The sequence below is a fragment of the Simochromis diagramma genome, unplaced genomic scaffold, assembly GCF_900408965.1.
Source record: "Simochromis diagramma unplaced genomic scaffold, fSimDia1.1 OVJJ01000585.1, whole genome shotgun sequence".
NCBI classification, from domain to species: Eukaryota; Metazoa; Chordata; class Actinopteri; order Cichliformes; family Cichlidae; genus Simochromis; species Simochromis diagramma.
In genome coordinates, this window is record NW_024387398.1 from 2,532,272 (window position 1) to 2,555,576 (window position 23,305).

The following is a 23,305-nucleotide window of genomic DNA, read 5'->3' on the forward strand; positions in this document are numbered from 1 at the left end:
TTTATATACTGATGGAGTCGTGCTAAACATGAACCGTATTTAGCATCATGTGCTTAAAATGACAAATTTGAAATTACAAACAAACTAACACCAACTCTCTGCCATCTATAATCCAGTTTTGAGATCCCTTCCCAGACGCCTTAACGCCCACTCACATCCTGGGCCATCTGACCTCAGGAATTCGCATGATAAGGTGGGGCCAGGTTTCACAATGAACTCACCCGAAACTCTGGCTGATTGGGACCCACACCCAGTTTCACACCTTGGCTCAGGCGATTAGAGGATCATCAGGGGGTCCTTTTGTCCCTCTGTGGGGGGAAACTCCCACTAGGTTTATATCTGGGACTCTCCACCATTTGACCTTAGAACTGAAGAAGCTTCTCGGATGAGAGGTGAAACGTCTTCAAGCAACTTAAAGAAGTCCAGACGCTTTTCTTTGCAAGCTCCTTTGACTACAAACAAACTAAAATTGTTTGATGATTAGCGCCCAGGTTCACTGTAAATGGTTTGGGAAATTTTACAGGAAGTTTATTTTTTTGCGTCAGCCAATCACTATGATGTCGACTTTGCAAACTGTAATCAGCTTGTCACAAAATCTTCCTTTGAGTGGGTAGACATCAGTTGTGCAAGAGAAGGCTGAGGTAACACAATGATCGGAAGACTGGCTTCTTTGATTCTTCTAAGTACACTGAGTGAGTTTACTGCTTCTACACTGCCAGATGTATCATTGTAAAAAATATAAAACAAAATATATATTAGGCTTTGTAATATTCTACATTCTAACTGTTACTGTTTGTCTCTTTTCTTTAGCTGTGACTGAAAAGAATGAGGTTCCTCAGCAGATCTCTGTAACTGTGGCTAAACTTGGAGACAATGTGACTCTGACATGTAAAATCCCTAGCGATGATGTTGGGTTGTTTTACTGGTATAAGCTGAATTATGGATATATGGTTCAAACAGTTGCTAATGGAAATTTTGAAAAAATATTATTTCAAATTAACAACTCAAGATTCAGTGTCACAAAAGTGGGTAATGTGCTTTCTCTTACCATAAGAAATGTAAGCAAAGAAGATGAAGCAACATACTTCTGTCAAGCGGGATCAGCATACAGTATTACCTTTATTAATAGCACAATTGTGGCAGTGAATGGTAAAGTATATTCATTTGGTTGTCTTTGATAAGGGAGGGTCGAACCCTAAACAACTACAGTGAATTTCATGTCTTTTTCTAATTCCTACAGATCCTAAAACCCAGCATAAATATTTCACAGTAAAACAAACTCCAGATGTGAATTCAGTCTATCTGGGTGATACAATGACTCTGCAGTGTTCGCTCCTCTCTGAGAACAAAGATGACACAGATCAGTGTCCAAATGAAGACAAAGTGCACTGGTTCAAAGGTGCATCAGAATCCCATCCAGGCGTCATTTACCACGGCAGTCTCAGAAGTAAAGAGGACGGGAGATGTGACTACAGTCTGTCCAAAACTGTAACAAACTCATCTGATGCTGGGACGTACTACTGTGCCGTGGTGACATGTGGACAGATCCTGTTTGGTAGAGGAACTGAAGTTGAGATAGGTATGTTTTTGAAGTATTATTTTAATATTTGCTTATCTGTACTAGTTGTTCCTGATTCCTGATGATTTGTGCGTGAATAAGCAAGACATATTCTCAGGCCTTTAATACTTTTATACTTTGACCATTGGTAAGTAAACTGTTACTGGATGCATAAAAATTAACATCCAAACGAACTTTTATGATAATTTTTTCCTGAGATACTGCATACCTTGGAGATTGAGTTAATTTAAACCATCTATATGAAATGTTATTACTGTGGATTAACTGAGTGAGTAATGTACAGTATTATACTATTATATAATCGTATAATATATAAATTATATAATCGAACGTTAATTGTCTGCTGGGATGTTTTCTCATTCCAGAGGAGTTCCCGCTCGTTACTGTGCTTGGAGCACTGCTGACCTGCTCTGTGCTTCTGAATTTTGCACTGATTCTCTCCAGAAAGAAAATCCAACCTCGTAAACACAGCGAAGGTAAATTAATCACATGTATAACATACTGTGTACATTTAATTAATATCAATAATTAATATACACATTAATAATGAATAATTATTAATAATCAGTAATTATTAATCAGAATCAGAATACTTTATTGATCCCTGGGGGAAATTATTTTTTGTTACAGTGCTCCATTATAAACCAGCATTAAGACAAGACAGACAATACACTAACTAAGAATAGTACAATATATACATATATATACATATATACATTAATAATTAATATGAATACAAAGTTTCCTTATTTTACTTTTTACTAAACTATAACCTCAGTTTCCTGTTCTTAGCTGACAGGCGTGGTACTCAGTGTGGTCGATATTACCTAAAATTGTTGCATTAACTATTGATTCATGTGCTCACACGTGGCCAGAGGATAACAGTAAAAAAGTCAATTAAATGCAGAACCATTAACATGGTAAAACATTAAAAGCTAATACAAATACCAGGCATTATTTATACAAAAGAATATCTTCAAATATTGTAAAAATGGTGCCTTGTTGGTTACCTGGCAGTGATGATGATACCGCCTTTTCCCCTGACTGCCGTTTGTACAGCTCGGAGCTTGTCATTTATTTGCTTTTTCATTTCACAAAACCTGTGAATCATACCCATAAAAACAAAGCTGTCATCCCAGTCTTTAATATTTGGGTTTAATTTATTATTAGCGTGTTTTTTTTGTTGTTGTTTTTTTTTTTTTTTTTTACACTGGTAAATATTTGCTAACTTTGGTTAGGAAAAGTATTACATTGTCAGTACATTCCAGAATTTAAATCTTCACTAATTGAGATTTTCAGATTGACCCTTTCATCAATTATTGTATTTTACTATATGAACAGACTTGACAAATCGATTTTTGGATAAATGATTATTTATTATCTTAAAGCGATCTGTCATTTTTAACAAAATTAACAAACTTTTTTTTAGCACTTCCATCACAGTTGTTATAGAAATTAATATACAGAAATAAACAGAAACACAAATTGGCAGAGGCGAAACGCTCACCAGTCATACATGAAGTGATACATTTCAGTTGCTTCTGAGGCATGAAAAGGGTCAGGGTTATTTGCTAAGTGCACCGATCTTTCTATCGTTCGTAGCACATAATTATATCCCTGCTTTACTACAGCTCAAATTGCGACTTAATAGATGAAGTGACAAATGCAGATAGTGAAGCAGAAGTGGTTTCAAACTGGTTCCAGTATACATTTTAATCTAATAGATCCAGATTTCTGGATGTGATATTCTCATCATGTATATAGCACAACGAACTAAAGCTGCTGTGAGAGCAAATGGAGGCCCTATAACGTATTTCTACAATCTCAAACGATTGGTTCTTGATTCTGACCAGACAAGCACTTAAAATAAATAATATTTCACTGCTAATCTTTTCTTTTTATGAACAGGAAAAGTAGAAGTCTTTACTGATGTCAAACAGGAAAAATCATCTGGGGATCAAATGAGTAACGAGGTACACACACACACACACACACACACACACACACACACACACACACACACACACACACACACGCACACACACAGACACACACATTATATTTATAGCTATCTAGCTATTATAAAATACATGACTAGACTTTCATCATAACAATGATATTCTGCACTACTGATGACAAAGTGACTTCTTATTTTTAAGGCTGAAACACACAAAACAAGTAAGCTAAACATTTTGTATAAGAAACAGGATTTTGCATTTTGATGTGACATACAAGACAGTACAGACAGAAGAGGTCAAAAAACTACATTTGCCCTGAAACTGTCAAATGTAATCAGTAATCAGTCGCATCTGACATCCTCCTAGAAGTCCTTTATTGTAAATGATGACATGTTTGATTAGGTCACACTTTAGTGTAATATGTGTACTTTAGATATGTGTTTTCATGATGGTAATTTGTGACTCGCTTTGAAACACTTGCAGTTGCCATTACCCTGAAACATGAAGTCATCTTATGTTAGACTGCTGAGGACAAACAAACAAACAATGGCTATGCGATGTTCTCTCTTTGTGTATTTATTATTTTCAATTTTTTATATTTTTGTTAATAATTTACAGGAAGTTGAAGAAGCAGGACTGAACTATGTGGCTCTGGATTTCCCCTCAAGAAAATCTTCAAGATGGAAGAGTAGGAAGGAGTCACCAGAGAGCACCATATACTCTGGCATCAGAGAGGGCCAGTAAAAGGCAGATTTAAGGCTGATGCAGATGCCATTCCTCTGGGTAGATGAAAAAGGAAATTACAATGACAAAGACAGATTCTTTTATAAGACGGATTCTTTTAACCGCCTTTATGAAGATATTCTGTCAGGATTAGACGGGTAAAATGGGGAACAACCATTAAGATACTTAAAGACAAATGGATTCATAAATGAACTGGAAGCCAGTGAAGGGAAGCTAAAACTGGAGTAAAGTGCTCTTGCTTGTTCGCACCAGATAAACATTGTATATAAAAGCATATATTCATGTTTCAAGGTTGTGTTTGGCCTGAATAGTTACACTAGGACTTAAACAAATGGAGTGCTTATGAGGATATCATGGTCCACAGTATCAAAAGCAGCTGTTAAGTCTAAAAGCACGAGTAGCACGCAGTCACAGAATCAACTGCTAAAAATATGTCGTTACAAACCACAAAAGAATGGACTCTGTACTGTTGTGAGTTTTGAATAACGTGAGTATACAAACATGGAAGTTTGTCTTGAAACAACAACTGTTTTCACCTTTATTTTCAGAATAGTATTTAGAATTTTTTCTTAAAATAGAGTCTCGACTTTAATCTCAAAATTTCACATTTATTCTTTAAATGGGGTTTTTATTCAAAAAGTAATGCATTACTCTGTTTAATTCTTAAAAGTAATCCCGATATTACTTAATTATGCCCCAGAGAAAGTGATTTGGTACACTCCATCACATGAACTGAACTACATTGTCACACGAATACAGTTTAACTACGTAAACTGTAGGCTACAGAGCCCCACACTGACACAAATCTATGTCTGTATGTCCGTCATGAGAACATGCGTACTGTTTGATCTCTCTTTTAGTGTTTGAGCATAAACACAAAGCCGACAATACAATGTTTTTTTTTATTTCTTGCGGATAAATGAAGAAACCTGGGTTATCCACATACCAGAAAAAACAAACGCACAAACAAAGAAACCCACACATCAGAAAAACAAACTTTACAAAACCTGGAGAACAACAAAACCACTTTTAAAAGGACAAGCAAAATAAAAATGAATGAGGGGTGACTGAAGACAGTACTGCAAACAAAACTAAGCTGCCATGATAGAGGCATTGTGGCTTGTGTTGTTGTGCAACAAGTGACATCTATTGACAGCCACATATCAGTCTTCAGAGGAAAACACAACCTCAGGAAGATGCAGTGTTGCGCACATCTTATACATACATATTTCAGTATGAACATTATGCTCCACATGCTGTAGTGACCTTCGGTGTCTTTTAATGAATTGCAATCCTGATATTTGTTTCCTAAATTTAAAATAAACATTGTTGAGGAAAATTCTCCATCTATTGAATTCATGGGCATAGAGGTGCCTCACTGTGTACCTTTTCTTGTCATTTTCTCTACATTTCAATTTCTCGGCTCAAAGATTCTTAATATAAGCTGTTTTTTTTCTCAATGTCCAGCTAATTGATGCATTACCAAAGTGTTTGAACTCCCCCTAGTGGTTCAAAACAGAATCTTGCACAGGACCCTAAAAAGCTAGAAACAGCCCTGCCTGGACGAGCCTTATGGTGAGTCATAACTGTAGGTGAGCTAGAATCAGTGGTGATACGGTTATAATCACATTAAGTAAAATAGAGCTTTAGTCTTTTTTTTCACACTCTATGTAAATATCTCCTAGAAACAAAAAGTTAAACCTGCAGTAAGTGATTCTTTATTTAAGTTTTGCTCACTAAAATACCTCAGTCATGTATGTTTTCCCTTATCTGAAGTATCACATATGGCCTTCTGGAAGAGTACATGAGCAGAAATATCACCATAACCCAATATTCATTCTTAACTTTTAAGGCTAGAATACAGAATACAGTTTTGCTTACTGCAACTGCTGCATGCACTTTTCATGATTTGGAGAAGCAAAGCATGAAATGGACACAGTGGACCGGTGTGTCTGTTACACTAGTTCCACCAAACATAGCGCTGGTACTTCCGAAAGGGCACACTCAGCTTTTATTGTAAGAACAACAGAAGCTAAATAAAGGAGAAAAAAGGTCATCTCACAGAGCAGAGAACTCAACAATACACAATATACTTGCAAGGTAAGTATTCCAGACTCAAGCTCAGTAGCATTAACTTGCTAATATACCACAGTAGTGTTACCTCTCGGAGCCCTCCGTGTTGGTTTCCTGTGTGCAACCTGTATTGGGCAGTCCACTGTTTCTTTGAAATTATGGACTCATGTACCAGTGTGAAGTGAGTGGTACTGCACATTTGAACCTGGGTGGGCAGCCCTGTACTGTACTGGCATGAAATGTGGGTCACATGGATACCAGTAGGTAACCCCAGATCTACATTGTGGGAATCCTGTGGGTATGATGCCGGCATGTGGTGATGCCCATTCTGGGCCCACACCATACCACAGAATGGTCAAAATCTAGGTGTGGGCTGCCCTACTGACTTGTGTGGATGGCCCCATGTGGGCCCACAGTAGACGAGTGGGGCATGTTGGTCTGCCCGATATGAGCACATAGGGGGCATATTTCCTGGGTAATAGGTAGAGTTCAGTAGACATGCTTTATTGGATTTAGGCACTAAATATGCACTCACAGGCTTTATCTCGTGTCAGCAGACTCATTATATACCTTGCATGTGTATAACGGTGTTTTAAATGAATGGATTGAGTCTGCAACATAAGCATGTTAAGGATGTTTAAATATTACACTTGTCATAGCTGTGGCGTTTCTGTGAAAACCCTAAAAGGTTATTTAAACATCATCAAAATGAGGCACCAAAGTGCCTGTTGTTACAATGTTACAAGTCTCACATGAGTGTGATTTGGGTTTTTTTCCCCAGGGATCATTTATAGAGCAACGTGATTTTTTTTGTATTTAACTAGCAAGTAACTAGCAGGTTGTTTGCTGTCAATCTTTCCCTGATTAAAAAAATGTGTTAACCCACTCCTTTCAATCTGCATGGTATTGGGCTATTAACACAGCTCATATTAATAGATGCTGGCATCTCATGCCACGCCCATGCAGCCTGTTTCTTAAAATTTGGCCAAAAATGTACACATGTGATCTGCTGGAGGTCATTTCATGTGACTGGCAGTGTTTGTGATGTTTTTTCTTGCCCAAAGAGGCAGATACTGAGGCAGATACTGATCCTGTGGCCGGGATGATGCACTTCTACAGCCCTCTCCTCCTGCACTCTTGAGACTCTGCTGAGAGATACAGCAAGCCTTCTGGCAATGGCACCTCTCATATGTTATCAGTAGTGACAAAACAGTAGCAAAGAGCAAAAAACTAGAACAAAAGGAGGGATAAACAGAACAATGGTCTTTGACCACCTTTCGGGCATTATACTTCGAACCTCAGCTGCACCTGTAGTCAGGTGAATATGTATTGAAATGCAATTTTGCAAGTACCCAAATATAATAATAGACAGATTTTCTGTATTTTGATTATGAAAAATTTCAGTAATATTTAGGTGACGGTAAATTTCAGTTATTTTAAGCCATCTGGCAACCCAGCTACTATAAATTTTCCCACTTGAATTTCATTTGAGGAGAATGAGAAACAAACGTCATGACAAAAATCTTAAATGTTCACAATTTTATTAACAGAACTTAGAATAAACAAACAATAAACACCTTAAATCCTCTAAATGTCAAACACAAGCTTTTAGGATTTACATCACCAACCAAAAATGTCCGTCATTCAATTAAATTGATAAACTGACAAATGAATATTTGTATGGCATTTCATGCAATATTTGTAAAATGTAGATTTAAGTAATAATTAACATTTCCACTTTATACAAAACATAGTGTAGTAACATTTTTGTCTTCTATAATCACTAGGGCATAGGAAAAGAATTTCACAACTCACCAGCAGGTGGCAGCAGAGCATCTTTTGGGCCTACAATTCTTCTTCTTAATCGCAAGTTAAATGATTTCAGTTTACTTCCATAAGACAATAAGACTGAAACTGTAGCAAAAGTTTTTGTAGTAATAGCAGGACTACATGTGGCCTTACTTTGTGTTTGACTTTTTACTCTGGAATGTAGTCATGAAAGGGGCTTGACCTTAGTAACATCAACCATTTACAAGAGAAAAATGTGCAATTAGTGTTCATTTTAAAAATAAACATACTGGGAAATTGGTGGGCTCATGCAACACAGCATCACATTCACTTTGTGGTCATCAAACAAGATTTTTAATGATCAGAGTTTCAATGATCGACCTGCGTGTTTGCACTGAGTTGATTTAACTTACGCAAAACTTAAAAATAAGTAGCTTGTAAATGATTCATTTATACAGGATTCTTTGGTTGTAGTTGATGTTTCACATGCAGCAGCATGAACAATGAATGGAAAATTAAGCAGTGATGTGGTTGTGTGGTGTGAATCCACAGAAGGCTTTTTTTTCTCGTTTTTTATTTTTAGTTTCTGAACTTTTCCCACTTTGTTTTTTTAACGGCAGCAGTTCATATACATAGCATTTACACATTTGTACTGTAAAATACAACAGTTGTGCTGTGAGAATTTCTATTGCAGAAATGTGGTTATCATGATTTTTTTGTTTTGAAAAGGAAATGTGCCACTTAGTCACCCGGTACATTTTAATGTTTGTTCAAAGTGAAAGTGGCAGAGAAAGCTGATCTTCCCCTCACATGCCTCTTTTTCTTACCTTTATACATTGTGCCAATAAATAGTGAGCTTATAGTAAACTCACAATGGCTGAAAAAGGGAACTGTGTCCCTTGTCATCATTATTTTGAAGCTAATAACATCAAAATTGATGTAATGAAGCATTTAAATAGAAAAACTTTGCTGCTGTTCTCCAGTGCATCTGTCATATCATCCCCATGCTTTTGCACCTTCTTAGTGTCATATCTGAGTTTTCATTTAGTGCAGCTCATTCTCATCCCCAGACTATCCAATAAGTATCACTTTTTCGAAGCTACTAATGTGGCTAATTTACATACAACGTGTCCTTTGACGTGTGTGCTGTAATGAATATTTGTCAGGCCATAATTGAGAGGTCAGTCACACATATATTAATGTAGTTCCTAAACCAAACTGAGTAGAAATGAAGATGAAACGGGAGAAGAAAAAAGTGAAAAACACAAACTTCTAGGTCACCACACCTTAATCAAATGATTAGTTCATCACCAGGCCTCGGGAGAACTTCAAGAAATATTGAGAAGCTAATCTAGTGATGGATCAATGACACATCTAACTGACTCTCCAGGCCTGGAGTTAGCCACCCCTGTCCAAATTGAACCAATCCTGACTATCACCCCTCCAGCCTTCTAATGAGGACTCTACAGATTTGTTAAACGTGGGTGTTGTCAGGGGCCAGCAAATCTCTGACAGGAGAGTCAATGTACTAGCACTGAAAGACATGCAGCAGGAATGCAGCAAATAATGCTGACAAAGCAACATTACACAATGTGGACTGGGTTATGTGTTGGGTCTTAAGATTGTTTTTAGTCCCCCATACCTGCCTCATAAGAAACCAGACAATATTCATCCTCGTTTCTAATATATGTCTTTTCTTTTTTCCTCTCTCCACAATTTTACGCAAGTAAAGGTCACAACAAGGTCCGCAAACCTCATTAAATGGTGAAAGAGTTTAACTCTCAGAAGTTTACCGAAATTAATTTTTTTTAACTTAAGCACACTTGTAGTTGTTCAGGTTTAGAGTAATTAGTTTTGGCCTTATAATAATCAAGGCCATATCCAGGAAGGCTGAAAACTGAAATCTGTCTAACGGTTTAAGCTAAAAATAGCCTGGGGAGGCTTCTTGTCAACGAGCTACATATCCTGTCGATACCAAATATCATGTGCATTCTGAGTAAACAGGATTGGCGGGGTGTCGGCAGCAGAGAAGTAGCCAGCCGCAGCTTGCATCTCACAGTTCGCCTGCCACATGTGGCTTTGCTTGTTCTTTCACAGCCACTGATGAATACGTAGCAACATTCTTTGAAAGACAAACATGCAAAACGTTTGCTGTGATTTGGCACAGGTGCAGGTGCACTGGTGCTACAACATGTGCATCTAATGAGTGCAATGTTCATTGTTTCCATACATAAATATTTCTGGGTTTGATCTTCTGATAATCTTTCAGTTATCAGAAGTATGCAGCAATACTTTTAAGAACTTCTCTGTAAAGGTATTAGAATGTGCATAAATATTAATTTAACTGTCTAGTAAAGCCTATTAAATTGTTATAATAATACTTTCCTCTGCAGCAATCTCGTGTTGCATCTGTCCCCTCAATTTTAATAGTGCTTAGTTTTCACACAGTCCCTCTCACTATTTACCCCTAATACGCTGCTGCACCCATACACGCATCCAACAGACCACTTTTCACACAGATAAGTAGGGAGGGGGGCCGGCGGATCTTTTTACACCCCAATTTCCTGCACCTATCTGGGGCTGGGGTCATACATGTCAACCCTCCTGATTTTTCTGGGAGAATCACAAATTTCAGTGCCCCTCCTGAAAATCTCTGGGAGCCACCGTTCTCCCAGATTTCTCCTGATTTTCCACCCGGACAACAAAATTGAAAAACCATATCCCAGAATTCATAGCGTGGCCAGCCAATCCCAGTTTCCAACAATGGTGGCAGCTACTTCGTTTTAATATTGCTCTTATTGCTCTTTCTGTGTCACAAAATAAACTTTTAGCAGATTTTCAGGCGAGAATGAACCTGTGTAAACTTCAAGTATCTGAGCCGGCGAGAACAGCGAACTCCCGGCACATCGTTTTCAAACCCCCGCGGTCTTTCTCTACTCAGGTTAAACATGATATATAAGTCACTTAGATCATCTAAAATGTGATTGTTTGACTTTTTTCCGTGTTTTATTTGTTCCTGAGTAAATCGTTTTGGCTGAGATCAAAGTTATTAGATTAGATTAGATTAAATAAAACTTCATTAATCCCTCGGGAGGGTTTTCACACAGCTGAATAAACGTCAAACAGAAAACCGATTAAACAGAAGTGTGAGATGGTCGAGAATTTACGCCAGTGTCCTGTTATATTTAGATAGCAAGGAGCAGGCGGCAGGGTTTCCCTCCACCGAGAGAGCTCGTGATGTACAATCACTCACTTCCGGCCTACCTGGCTTTCAGAGGTCCTCAGGTGGATGCAGCGTCTGAATTCCGACAGCCCCGGCTGGGGGACAGTAATAACGGTGACAATTTACTTACTTTAAATAAATAATTTTAAATAATTAAACACTGTGAAATTGAAGTTTTTTTGTATTTGTATATTTGAATGTCCCCCTAATTCTGAGGTGTCAAGGTTGGCAAGTATGGCTGGGGTTGGCTGTTGATTTGGAGGGATTTTAACTACATCCCGGGGACACGGCTGACTCTCCGTCAGTACTTCAGAGGGTGGCGTAGTTTGTGTGTTTGTGTGTGTGTGGCTTGCCCCCCCACTGCCTGTGCTAACATCTCTTTCACATGGACGGACACACACACACGCACACACGTGCACACACACACGCACATACACACACACACACACACACACAAAGAGCAATTGCATGTTCATTTGTGTCCCTTCCTTTGTCTTGTCTTTCAGGTGCTGTGTATCGTTTGTGTTTGTTACAGCTGTTACAGTTGCATCAGTTGGAGACCCAGCATACCTCCCTGTTTCATCGCACCCCCTTTCTTTTCTTGTCCTCTGCTTTGTTCTCATGCTGTTCACTCCCTGTCTGCGTCATCATAATAGCCACACAGATAATAATATGAATAATAAAATCAAAGATATAAAGTTGATCCTACAGAGAGTCCAAGGTGCTCCTCTTAGGAAAGAAAATGTGTTTGGCACAACTAAGCTTTCAGACCGTGATACTGCAGGACCCACACACACACACACACACAAAAAACCATTAAAACCAAAACTGTCTGATGCCCAGGGAGGGAAATGAGACAGACATAGAGACAGTAAAGATAATTTAGTTATCTGGCAGAGTGTAGTGTTGATTTGTTTTGGTACCACTTTACAATAAGGCTCCCCTTATAGATGCTAATAAATAGTTTATAGCTATATTATTAATTAATCTGTAAATGCTTTATAAACCATTATTAATGGTTTATTATGCATTAGTTAAGGGTGAGAAAAAGGAAAAAAAACTGACCGGTTTCTTGCCAAATAGTGAGCCAAATGTGTTCACCTATATATTTCATCTAGAGTTGCTATATTAGACATTTCAGACTAAGTTACTATCCTGTAAGCACAATCAGCATTTGTAAACATATTTTTTATCATATAAAATTGTACTTCATAAATGCATTATAAATATCCACAACTATCAATCAGAGCTTTGTTGTAAAGTGTAAAGCATAAAACCATTTATTAATGAATAATAAATATTTATAAATGCCACATGGGAGCCTTATTGTAAAGTGTAAAGCATAAAACCATTTATTAATGACTAATAAATATTTATAAATGCCAAATGGGAGCCTTATTGTAAAGTGTAAAGCATAAAACCATTTATTAATGACTAATAAATATTTATAATGCCAAATGGGAGCCTTATTGTAAAGTGTAAAGCATAAACCATTTATTAATGACTAATAAATATTTATAAATGCCAAATGGGAGCCTTATTGTAAAGTGTAAAGCATAAAACCATTTATTAATGACAAATAAACATTTATAAATGCCAGATGGGAGCCTTATTGTAAAGTGTAAAGCATAAAACCATTTATTAATGACAAATAAACATTTATAAATGCCAGATGGGAGCCTTATTGTAAAGTGTAAAGCATAAAACCATTTATTAATGACAAATAAACATTTATAAATGCCAGATGGGAGCCTTATTGTAAAGTGTAAAGCATAAAACCATTTATTAATGACAAATAAACATTTATAAATGCCAAATGGGAGCCTTATTGTAAAGTGTAAAGCATAAAACCATTTATTAATCATTAATAAACATTTATAAATGCCAAATGGGAGCCTTATTGTAAAGTGTAAAGCATAACACCATTTATTAATCACTAATAAACATTTAATTGCCAAAAGTGAGTCTTAAATGTATAATGTCACCATTTATAACACTTAGACCTAAATTACAATCAGTGCTTGAAATAACATTTAACTACTGTCAAAAATGTATTGTAAGAGTATCACATGTAACATTAAATGTGTTTTTTAAAACACCAAACAGTCACCCACTCCAAAAAAAGTTCATGCCAGACTGGTTCAAACTGGAAATATTTTTTGTATGTCCTTAAATAAGCGTCCCAGTGGTCCATCAGGGTGTCGCGAACCAAGCCAAGATGACCACTCAAGAACCATCAGGTGTTCCTCCAGCAACTTCTCAGTGCGATTTCCTCTTAGTCTACGGACATGTCCTTTGATGGTCATCCAAGCCCTTTCGATATGCTGTGTATGACTGCCAGATTGAGGATCTACAAACCACCTGCTGTGATTTACAGTGTAATGTCTGTACCCCATGTTTGTCAAAACATTCTTGTAGGCTCTCCACTCATCACTGATAATGGCACTACCCAACTTAACATGCTGTCTGATCAGAGGAACAAGGTGGCGCCTTGATCGTTTTTCAACAAGTTTTAACACGAGCCTTCGCCTTTTGTCTTTAATTCCCATCATTCCAAATACCCATTTCTTCCTTTTCCATGCATTTCCAAAGCGTCCACGTGCATACTGAAAACAAAAAGAATAAAATTAAACAGAATATCTACAAAGAAACATTCAAAAAGATGGTTGCTTCTACTAATTTTTTTTACTTATGGTAAAGGTTTCCATGTTTAGAGGACACATTCAGATCTGCATTGATTCTAACAAACCTGTCTGAGAGTTTACCAACCTTTCGCTGATGACGGAGACAGCTTTCATCTATAACCACAAATTCTCTGTCACCACCAAGACGGTGTCCATTGTTTATTCTGTGTCTTTTAATTGCACGTATACAAACATGTCGAATGTGTCTTGCCATGCTACTTAGTGTTCTGGAGCTGCCAGCCACTTCATCATCCATCATATCTATTTGTCTGAGCCTGAGCCCTTGTGAAAATCTGTGATAGAAATTGAGGCAATTATTACTTACTGAGGCCCTAATTTTATTTCACAAGTCTCGTATTGGTGTTCAATTATGAAAGGTGCATTGCTACATCTACATATACCTGTAAATGAACTTCATCCAACTGAAAAGAGATGTTTTTGATTTCTCAAAGAGGGAGCCAGTTCTAATTGTTCTGGAAACTTTCCTATGACTTGCTCTTTTGCAGCACCTGAGAACATACCAATGAGTTAAGTAAAGAAATGGACCCTTAAACAAGAGCATTAATTGAAAAGATAATCACAAAATTAAGTATGAAGAAAATAATAATGAAAAGAGGTTAATGCTCCCTCTCGCATTGATAACCGAAATATTTTGTTATATTTACTACATGCACTACATTATCATGCATTATACATACCACATATATTGGTCTTTCTTCACCACGGAAATCATTTTCATCTTATGGTGACAAACAGGACATCTAAGCTTCTTTTTTAGCAGGTGTTTCTTCTGCAGCCATTTAATGAGCCTTAGTGCCTTATATTTAGTTTGTTTTCCTTCTATTCTGGCGCGCAATCTCATTCCCAAAGACATTCTGGTGGAAAAAAATGAGTAATTTATTTTATTATCACCTCGAAACACCGTAAAATACTCTATGGGAGTCTAGTGCAAATCGGTTCAGAGTTAAAGAACTTCACATGCTATATAAAACAAGCCCTATAATCAAAAATAGTCCCACGCAAAAAAGAGGATTGTCTCACCTGTTATAGTGTATCTCCGACTTTGTTATGTAGATCTAACCCGCTGGATTCATGCTAAAAAATATGTTCTGCCGCCAAAGGGAGGGAAAACAAATTTAATTTAAACGCAGAGGAGCTTATACAACCATCCAATCACAGTTAACTTTATTAAGGAAAGCCCCTCCTCTCAGAGCGCGACAGGCAGTGGAGCGCTCTGGAAGGTCAAGCCAAAGGGGCACGAACAGACACACTGAAGGTGCTCGTTCAAGTTGCTGCGCCATGGATGGAGCAGAAGATAAAAATTTGTGTGCGTCTGCGACTTACACAGTTAGCACACGTTCGAAGAGATACAAAAAGCAGAGACTGGATGATCTAGATTGCACTAAGCCAACGACGTCAGCAGTTAGACATGAAGGTGAGTATAATGCTAGCTAGCTAGCTACCGAGCCATTTGGCTGCTAGCTACAGTGGCTAACTAACATCACATAACATGTGAATAGCTCTATTACTATTGGTTATTCCAAACGATTGATATCACTTAGTTGTATATTTTTAGTTTTGTTTATGTGCATCATTAAATTTATATTAAACACCCTGGTAAGGCAGTACACATAAGAATTATTTGCCTTGTTTTAGAAATGCCTGAACCACCACATGTGTATATAACATAATTTTTACAAAGTGGCTTTTTATAAATTCAAGTTGTAACCGTTTTTAATCAATATTTTATTTGAGTTTCCCAAGTTTAGATTATAAATTATTTTAGTATTGTAATTTAATAATTGTTTGTTCTTTAGATTCTTCTTCTAATCCTGCCCCTACTGCAACTGCCCTTCTTAACAAGGAGCGAGAGAAACTGACTTTTCTTAAGGAGAAACTGGAGTGGCAAAAGAAGAGAATTGAAGAACTGGAAGGAGAGAGAGATTTTCTCCGAAGTCAGCTATCATCCCTTACAAGTATGAAACTAGACTTGTTCCATGAACATTGTTTTTATTTTACAGTCTTCAAATAAACATTAGATAATTTATCAATCCCAGTGAAGTTCCCTTATTGTCATTGTGTTGATTAAAAGATTTTAGTCAGTTAACTTTAAGTGTTGTGCTAGTTCATTCCTAAAGAGATCTGGTTCCAAATTCAGTTCAGCCAGGTCTAACTTGATTGATTCAATTTCATAGTTCATAAGATCATAACTCCAACTTGAACTAGTAATGTAACAGCCTTACAATCAGAATTAATATAGGTTTATATATATATATATATATATGTGTATGTGTATATGTATATATATGTGTATATATATATATATGTGTATATATGTACACCTTATTCACATGATGATTTTCTATAACAAAATCCTCATTCTCTTTAAGCACATAAGCTTACTAAATCATCAATTGTGTAATTGAAAAACAGGGGACTTGTTTCTAAAACCAGCCATTTTGTTGTTTGCATCCTGCAGAGCAACCTAAAGACGAACCATTCAATGATCCATTTTCCTCGAAGGCTTCTGAAAACTCAGATTCATCTTTCGCATCTTCATCTGTATCGTCTGTGTGGTCATCCTCATCTTCATCCCCAAAGAAGCAAAAGCACAAATACAAGAAAAAGCATTCAAGAGCCAAGAAACCCAAGAAGGAGCAGAAGATGCTCCGGCAGCGTGGTGAGCAAAAGATTTTGGAAGAGAAGATTTTACAGAAGAGGATACTATAAATGTGACATAAAAGATAGTATTATGATTTTAATTTGTTCTAAAAACTACTCTGTGTTCGCTACATCATATATACATATCTATCTATCTATCTATCTATCTGTCTGTCTGTCTGTCTGTCTGTCTGTGTGTGTGTGTGTGTGTGTATATATATATATATATATATATATATGATTAGTATGCTTTGAGCATTTGCTTTTCTAATTATTTGCTTTGTTTTCATTTTCAGTTCAAACGCCAAATGACATTGTGCAGCGATACAAATCTCTCCTCAAGACATTTCCAAAGACGAAGACCATGACCAAAGCTTTTCAGAAGCATGGGCTCGACAGGAACACTGTTGTGTCCACTTCATCAGTTGGGGAGCTTGCTATTGCGGTCCCCAATGTGTACCAGGAGCTACTGTCCAACAGGCCTAGTGGAGAGACGGTACTAGCTTTTGCTAAGCGATGTGAGGCTGCAATTCAAGGCAGTGATGAAGTAAAAAACAAAATAGAAAGTATGAAGGCCGCTGGTACTTTGCTTCCAATTCGAAGAGGGAAATCTGTCTGAAACCCTAATTTGTTCTAAGTGGTTTTGTTTTTTGAGCATATTGAACTGAAGGAAAGATCTGCAAAACCAATCATTTTTCAAAGATCTGTTCACATATGTGTTGAGTTTACACACAACTAAGAGATTTACCTGTTAGTTTATTTTAGTGTTTTTTTTTTAATGTTTTGATTTGTATAAATGTGTGTAGAGTAAATAATACAGCTGTGCAGTTTCAGTTAAGGTATAATAATTTATTATATAATAATTATTATAATTTTCCTTTGTTTTATGCCAGTGGTGAATTTAGGGATGGGATTTGTTTCCTTAATATAGTTTTAGCTATCTTTAAAAGGCTTGTATATAAGTTTAGCAATGCTAAATAACTGTTGGTGCTTTATACTTTTTATAGTAATGCCCAGTAATACTTTGTTTGTTGATCATAAATAAATGTTGACATGTTTTAAACTTTACAACAAGGCTCTCTTTTGTCATTTATAAATGTTTAGTAGTCATAAATAAATGGTGTCATGCTTTACACTTTACAATAAGGCTCCCATTTGGCATTTATAAATATTTATTATTCATTAATAAATGGTTTTATGCTTTACACTTTACAATAAGGCTCCCATTTGGCATTTATAAATATTTATTATTCATTAATAAATGGTTTTATGCTTTACACTTTACAATAAGGCTCCCATCTGGTATTTATAAATATTTATTATTCATTAATAAATGGTTTCATGCTTTACACTTTACAACAAAGCTCCGATTGTTAGTTGTGGATATTTATAATGCATTTCTGAAGTACAATTTTATATGATAAAAAATATGTTTACAAATGCTGATTTTGCTTACAGGATAGTAACTTAGTCTGAAATGTCTAATATAGCAACTCTAGATGAAATATATAGGTGAACGCATTTGGCTCACTATTTGGCAAGAAACCGGTCAGTTTTTTTCCTCTTTCTCACCCTTAACTAATGCATAATAAACCATTATTAATGGTTTATAAAGCATTTACAGATTAATTAATAATATAGCTATAAACTATTTATTAGCATCTATAAGGGGAGCCTTATTGTAAAGTGGTACCTTTGTTTTTGAACTGTAATAGTCTTTAACCTAACATGCTTTCCTAATCAGCAAATAGCTAGTTTTAACATCAGTTAAAGTGCAGCGGCATTAGCATTAGTATTGCCCAGTCCATAAGGCAATTGTAGCTATAACAGGTACTTTTTTAGTATCTACTCCACTGGGGTTTCAAGCAATTCGATAATGTAACATCCACAGACTTCATGCAACTGACTGGCAGATCACCCAGTGTCACTCAATGAGTTGTGACAATCAGCCGCTATTTATTTTAAACTTGGCAACGAGGAGAAAGGCTACAAACAACTGCAAGCTTGAGAAAAAGCCACAGACCAAGCAGCAGGTATATCACTGACTTCACATCCTCCTTTGTTGTGGGGTTTTTGTAGCATACTAATTACATCATGGGCCGCCTGGCGCTATTGCCATAAGTCATTAGCTGGGTCCGGGTCCAAACTCCGCTTCAGGTCGCAAAGTCAAAGACACACTGCGGCATCAGTGAGAGTTTAAAAACTGTCTAAATTATTTCATGATCAGTGTGGCTGCTCTACAATTAAGTTTAACATCCAGGCATCCATGAAAAACAGGATTTCTGAAATGTAATAGAGTTATCTCACTAATTGTGCAGTATTATCCTAATATATTAATATTAGGATTAGGGAATCCTAATATTTATCTTATTTTACATTATGTTGCTTTGATAATGTAAAAGAGTCAGGGGGAATAATTTTGTCGTATATTTTGTTTTGGTTTACATAACAATACATAAAACAACAAATAAAGTGTTTAGCCCAGCTCTGTTTGCATAGCACACAGGGAAAGTGTCATATCACAGTTCATGAGATAAGAGGATTACAATCTGCTCTGAAGTGGCAAGGCTCACCAACCAGCAAACGTACAGTGACCTTTAATCATCAAAGCACCTGATCTGCTTTTTGCACCAAGGAAGAACTATTGTATCATATGGTAATTGTGTTGATCTGTTGATTTTGTATTTAGTCACTATGTGGTGCAGCTTTTGAATGATCAGATTACAAATTACAGACTACAAAAAGATTAACACACTTGCAAAAGAGAAAAGAATTTGAAATATTTTATATATATATGGTGAAAACCCCCCAAACAAAAATACAAACAAAAATATTTAACCACACTTTACCACACAATTTAAAGTCTTACCATTTCCTGAAATTTAGGTACAAAAAACAAAACAAACAAAACAAAAAGTTAATTTAATGGGAGAAAATGACCACTAATCTCTTTTTTCCTGTTTTAATTTTTTAATTATATTTTTAGTGTTAAAAAAAGCATCTAAGTTAAAACAGAAGTCTTGAAAATACTGAAAGTGTACTAATACAAATATGCACCACAACAAAGACTCTTGTTCAGTAGGTTTCAGTTCACTACATAGTTATTTGTGAGTGGGAGTTCAGTAAACTTTGCACAAGACAGCTAATTTAGTGCATCTGCACTGACAATAGTCTCAAGATAGTTACTTCTGTAAAAACATTCTTTGGACAGTTGAAACCACAATCAGCTACCAGAATGTTGGTAAGGAAAAAGTATGGATAGGGCTGATCCAGAAGAATGCTCCAAAGCATAGCACATCATTTATAAAACATGGCTTGAGCATGCATGGCTCCCAGGATTGATGATGAGACACAGGGCAGAAGCAGCCAAATGAATTCTGATGTGTTCAGAGCTGTCACAGCTTCAGGTCTTCCAGGAAGGGTTTTCACAAGGTTTAGGAATGTGTTTATGGGAATTTTTGACCATTCTTCCATATGTTACGTTAGACTCTGCCCTGTATCCTAAAGTTACTCCATGACGTTGAAGTCAGGACTCTTTGCAGGCCAGTCAACGTCTTTCACACCAAACTCACTCGTCTGTCTTTATGGACCTTGCTCTGTCATATAGCAACAGGAAAGGGGCCATCCCCAAACTGTTCTCACAAAGTTGGCAGCATGAAATTGCCCAAAATGTCTTTTTATGCTGAAGTATTAAGAATTTCTTCCACTGGAACTAAAGGGCCGGGCTCACTTCCTGAAAAATAATGCCATACCATAACTCCCCCTTACATGGCGTACCACTTCATGGTGGAGTTGCTGTCATTCCTATTTGCTTCCGCTTTGTTATAATACCACTCACAGTTGACTGTGAACCATTTAGTAACAAATGTGACGTCCTATCACCCAAGTTCCCTCTAATGTTTCGTGTGTCTGAGCGAACGCACAAACCTCCTGAGCATCCCTTGGACCACTGTGAGCGACAGCAGACGTGTGCACTGTGGTCACGCCAGCATCGAATCCACCCAAGTTACATGTTTATTAAAATAATCAAATCACAGCATTTATGTTAGACTACTTTTAATTAGCCCACTTACAATGAAAAAAAAAATCTAGTTCCTGACTTGTGTAGCATGTTAACACTATTGGAAGTAAAAATAACTTTTGAAAACAACTTTCTTTCTTTTCTTTTTTTTAAATGAAGCTCTGACTTATATTATGAGTCTGTGGTCTGGGAGAGAGTCTGTAACTCTGTCTGCAAAATACAGGATATAAATGACCAGTGTTGGGTAATTAATTATATAGTTACTTCTTCAAAAAAGTAACTGAGTTTTGCAAACAACAAAGTTTTTTGCAGCTGTTTACCTAAAAATGCAGCCAAGGCGTTTTTTTAACAAACATTTCAAACTATTTACAGAACAATCAGCTGTTCAGCACCAAATCTGATGCCACACAAATTATTTGTGCCGCTCCAAAAAATAATTTCTGTCCACTATGAGATGAAGGAGAACAACAGCCTGATACCTGCAGGCCTGACAACAGGAGATGTATCACTGCTGTAACACTCAGCAGGCGCCTCATTGTTCTGACACACACAACAAAACTATTGACTACACTACACACTAACTACACACTAACTACACAAGATTTGTGCTAAACGTCGCAAATCTCTCACATCTCAAAACACCCGTCACTCCTAAAACTTCCCCCTCCCTAAACAACAAATGCCATGTTTCGATTGGTCGACATGGTACATTTTTCGACCAATAGGAAAGGGCGGGGTTTTTGTTCACAGGCTTTCGAGTGTTTTCCGTTTTCACCGTTTCTTCCTGCAGTAAATATAAACAACGACAGTATTCAGGAAGACAAACAAACATTGCAGATATTTTTATCATAACTCTGGTTTTACGTGGCCGATCAACACAATTTAAAAACTGGTATAAAGTCCACACTTTCTCCGTCAGTTGTTCCGTCTGTCCTGCTCACATCTCCAATGGTTGTACACGTTGTCATTAACGTGGCTTCACTCCTCATCAGCCGCTTTGCTAAAACACCGGTGTCGCATATAAGGACGCTGTCGTAGCCTGTCAACAACGTTGATTAGCTGCGTATATACGAATGTGAATCGCGTGATTGGCTGGACTATGGGATAAGGTGGCATCGTTCTAATCAGCCAGTCACTTATTGACTAACACTGCAAAACAGAATTATTAACATATTTACTTTAATTTCAATTCAGGTTAGATATTTTTTGTGCGCAACGCAGTTTTTTTCTGCGCAGACACCGTGGCAGCAGTGCGCAATTGCGCACGTGCGCAGCTTAGAGGGAACATTGCCTATCAGGATACCACGCTGGAGTTCACTGAGCTGTTCAAAGCAAGCTGTTCTTTTATAAACGCTTGTAGAAGCAATTCTTATTTGTTTGTTTGTTTGTTTATTTATTTGTTTTTGACCAAAAGAACAAAACTCAGTCATTATACATACACTGTAAAATATAAGCTTTAGAAATACAGCCATTGTTTTAAGGATATCTTTCTGTCTTTTAACCACCAATTGGATTTTACCATTTACCCTTCAGAGATATGTGTGTAAAACAAATAATGTGATGGCAGAAAATAACCAATATATTTAAAAACCAATTTCAATTCATTCTTTACAGTGCACATAATTGCAACTAAGTTAAAACAGAAGCCTTGAAAATACTGAAAGTATGTCATAACAGAACCCCTCACCACAACAAAGACTCCTGTTCAGTAGGTTTCAGTTCACTACATATTTGTTAGTGGGAGTCCAGTAAACTTTGGTTGCACAAGGCAGCTAAATTAGTGCATCTGCACTGACAACAGTCTCAAGACAGTTATTGTAAACAAATTTGAATCCAGTGAGACATGTGTTTCCAGTTTTTAAAAGAGAAAAATCCCATAGGTTGGAGGGGTGGTAGAGATGTAATTCATTCAGAAACAGCAGTTAAACTTAACTATGGAGACACCATGCAATGCCTTTTTATACTACTTTTATACTTATTTTTTTGGCGAGTGTTTGGGTGGGTTTATGCAAGAATAACCTAACCCTATAACTTGCTAGTGTTATAGAAAGATCATAACTTGTGATATATGAGAAGTCATGTGTGTTCTTGAGACTTAAGCTAAGTAAAAGTCATTCTAACTTGAGCGAAACAAAAGGACAATTTATGTCCATGTAAATATACAGATAAATTACTATTTCATGGTTTGCCAATAGACTAAGGCAGCATGGAGGGAAATAAAATCTGGGTTTGCTAGAACATAAAATTTTTCCTGTCCAGTTGATAGAAAGATTAATAATTCACACATATGGGGGACACACTAAACTAGGCTGGACCATGTGAATGAGACACATAGTTGCAGGAAGCATCCAGTAGATCTACAGAGATAAGTTGAGAAAGTGCTTACATACATTTTTGATCCCAAAAGAAACAAAAGTAACCATTAAAAAGCCCTCTTATTGCATTATTGTATAAAAGGAGTACTGATATCCTTCTGTTTCAGCCGTTTCAAGTATGCATGTAAAATAAATTCAATTAAAAAAAAGACTAAAACCAAATTTATTCTTCAGTGGGGGAAGAAACTGCCTAATAAAG

The 23,305-nt window shown here is 36.7% G+C and overlaps 3 protein-coding genes across 7 annotated transcripts; 2 read left to right on the forward strand and 1 right to left on the reverse strand.

Moving 5' to 3' along the window:
* Positions 1-383: 383 nt before the first annotated feature.
* On the forward strand, positions 384-5,252 carry LOC120720501. 2 transcript variants are annotated; one of them, XM_040010228.1, is made up of 6 exons: positions 384-692; positions 811-1,149; positions 1,241-1,579; positions 1,945-2,055; positions 3,488-3,552; positions 4,156-5,252. In XM_040010228.1, exons 1-6 carry the CDS (start codon positions 650-652, stop codon positions 4,279-4,281), a joined length of 1,023 nt encoding a protein of 340 aa, XP_039866162.1. In that variant the 5' UTR covers positions 384-649; the 3' UTR covers positions 4,282-5,252. The 2 variants fall into 2 exon arrangements, with proteins under 2 accessions (XP_039866162.1, XP_039866161.1); XM_040010227.1 differs by having other exon boundaries at positions 384-1,149.
* Positions 5,253-13,441: 8,189 nt separating this feature from the next.
* LOC120720523 lies at positions 13,442-15,177 on the reverse strand. Of its 4 annotated transcripts, XM_040010253.1 has the most exons (5): positions 15,091-15,177; positions 14,748-14,924; positions 14,451-14,558; positions 14,135-14,342; positions 13,442-13,971 (listed from the first exon to the last, which is right to left on the reverse strand). In XM_040010253.1, the coding sequence occupies exons 2-5, from the start codon at positions 14,921-14,923 to the stop codon at positions 13,507-13,509; spliced, it is 957 nt and encodes a 318-aa protein (XP_039866187.1). In that variant the 5' UTR covers position 14,924; positions 15,091-15,177; the 3' UTR covers positions 13,442-13,506. The 4 variants fall into 4 exon arrangements, 3 of the variants coding, with proteins under 3 accessions (XP_039866187.1, XP_039866186.1, XP_039866188.1); XM_040010252.1 differs by having other exon boundaries at positions 14,748-15,177; XR_005692965.1 differs by lacking the exon at positions 14,135-14,342 and having other exon boundaries at positions 14,748-15,177.
* Positions 15,170-16,827, forward strand: LOC120720537 (coiled-coil domain-containing protein 106-like). The gene is made up of 3 exons (XM_040010272.1): positions 15,170-15,484; positions 15,867-16,025; positions 16,529-16,827. Exons 1-3 carry the CDS (start codon positions 15,349-15,351, stop codon positions 16,777-16,779), a joined length of 546 nt encoding a protein of 181 aa, XP_039866206.1. The 5' UTR covers positions 15,170-15,348; the 3' UTR covers positions 16,780-16,827.
* Positions 16,828-23,305: the final 6,478 nt, after the last annotated feature.

Coding starts and splice junctions, on each gene's coding strand:
- LOC120720501 (XM_040010227.1), top strand. CDS start 720: ATGTATCATTGTAAAAAATATAAAACAAAATATATATTAGGCTTTGTA. Junction 2,056..3,487: donor ACCTCGTAAACACAGCGAAG/GTAAATTAATCA, acceptor TTTTATGAACAG/GAAAAGTAGAAGTCTTTACT. Junction 3,553..4,155: donor GGGATCAAATGAGTAACGAG/GTACACACACAC, acceptor AATAATTTACAG/GAAGTTGAAGAAGCAGGACT.
- LOC120720523 (XM_040010253.1), bottom strand. CDS start 14,923: ATGTCTTTGGGAATGAGATTGCGCGCCAGAATAGAAGGAAAACAAACT. Junction 14,559..14,747: donor AAGAAAGACCAATATATGTG/GTATGTATAATG, acceptor GTATGTTCTCAG/GTGCTGCAAAAGAGCAAGTC. Junction 13,972..14,134: donor GTCTCCGTCATCAGCGAAAG/GTTGGTAAACTC, acceptor TTTTGTTTTCAG/TATGCACGTGGACGCTTTGG.
- LOC120720537 (XM_040010272.1), top strand. CDS start 15,349: ATGGATGGAGCAGAAGATAAAAATTTGTGTGCGTCTGCGACTTACACA. Junction 15,485..15,866: donor GTCAGCAGTTAGACATGAAG/GTGAGTATAATG, acceptor TTTGTTCTTTAG/ATTCTTCTTCTAATCCTGCC. Junction 16,026..16,528: donor TCAGCTATCATCCCTTACAA/GTATGAAACTAG, acceptor TGCATCCTGCAG/AGCAACCTAAAGACGAACCA.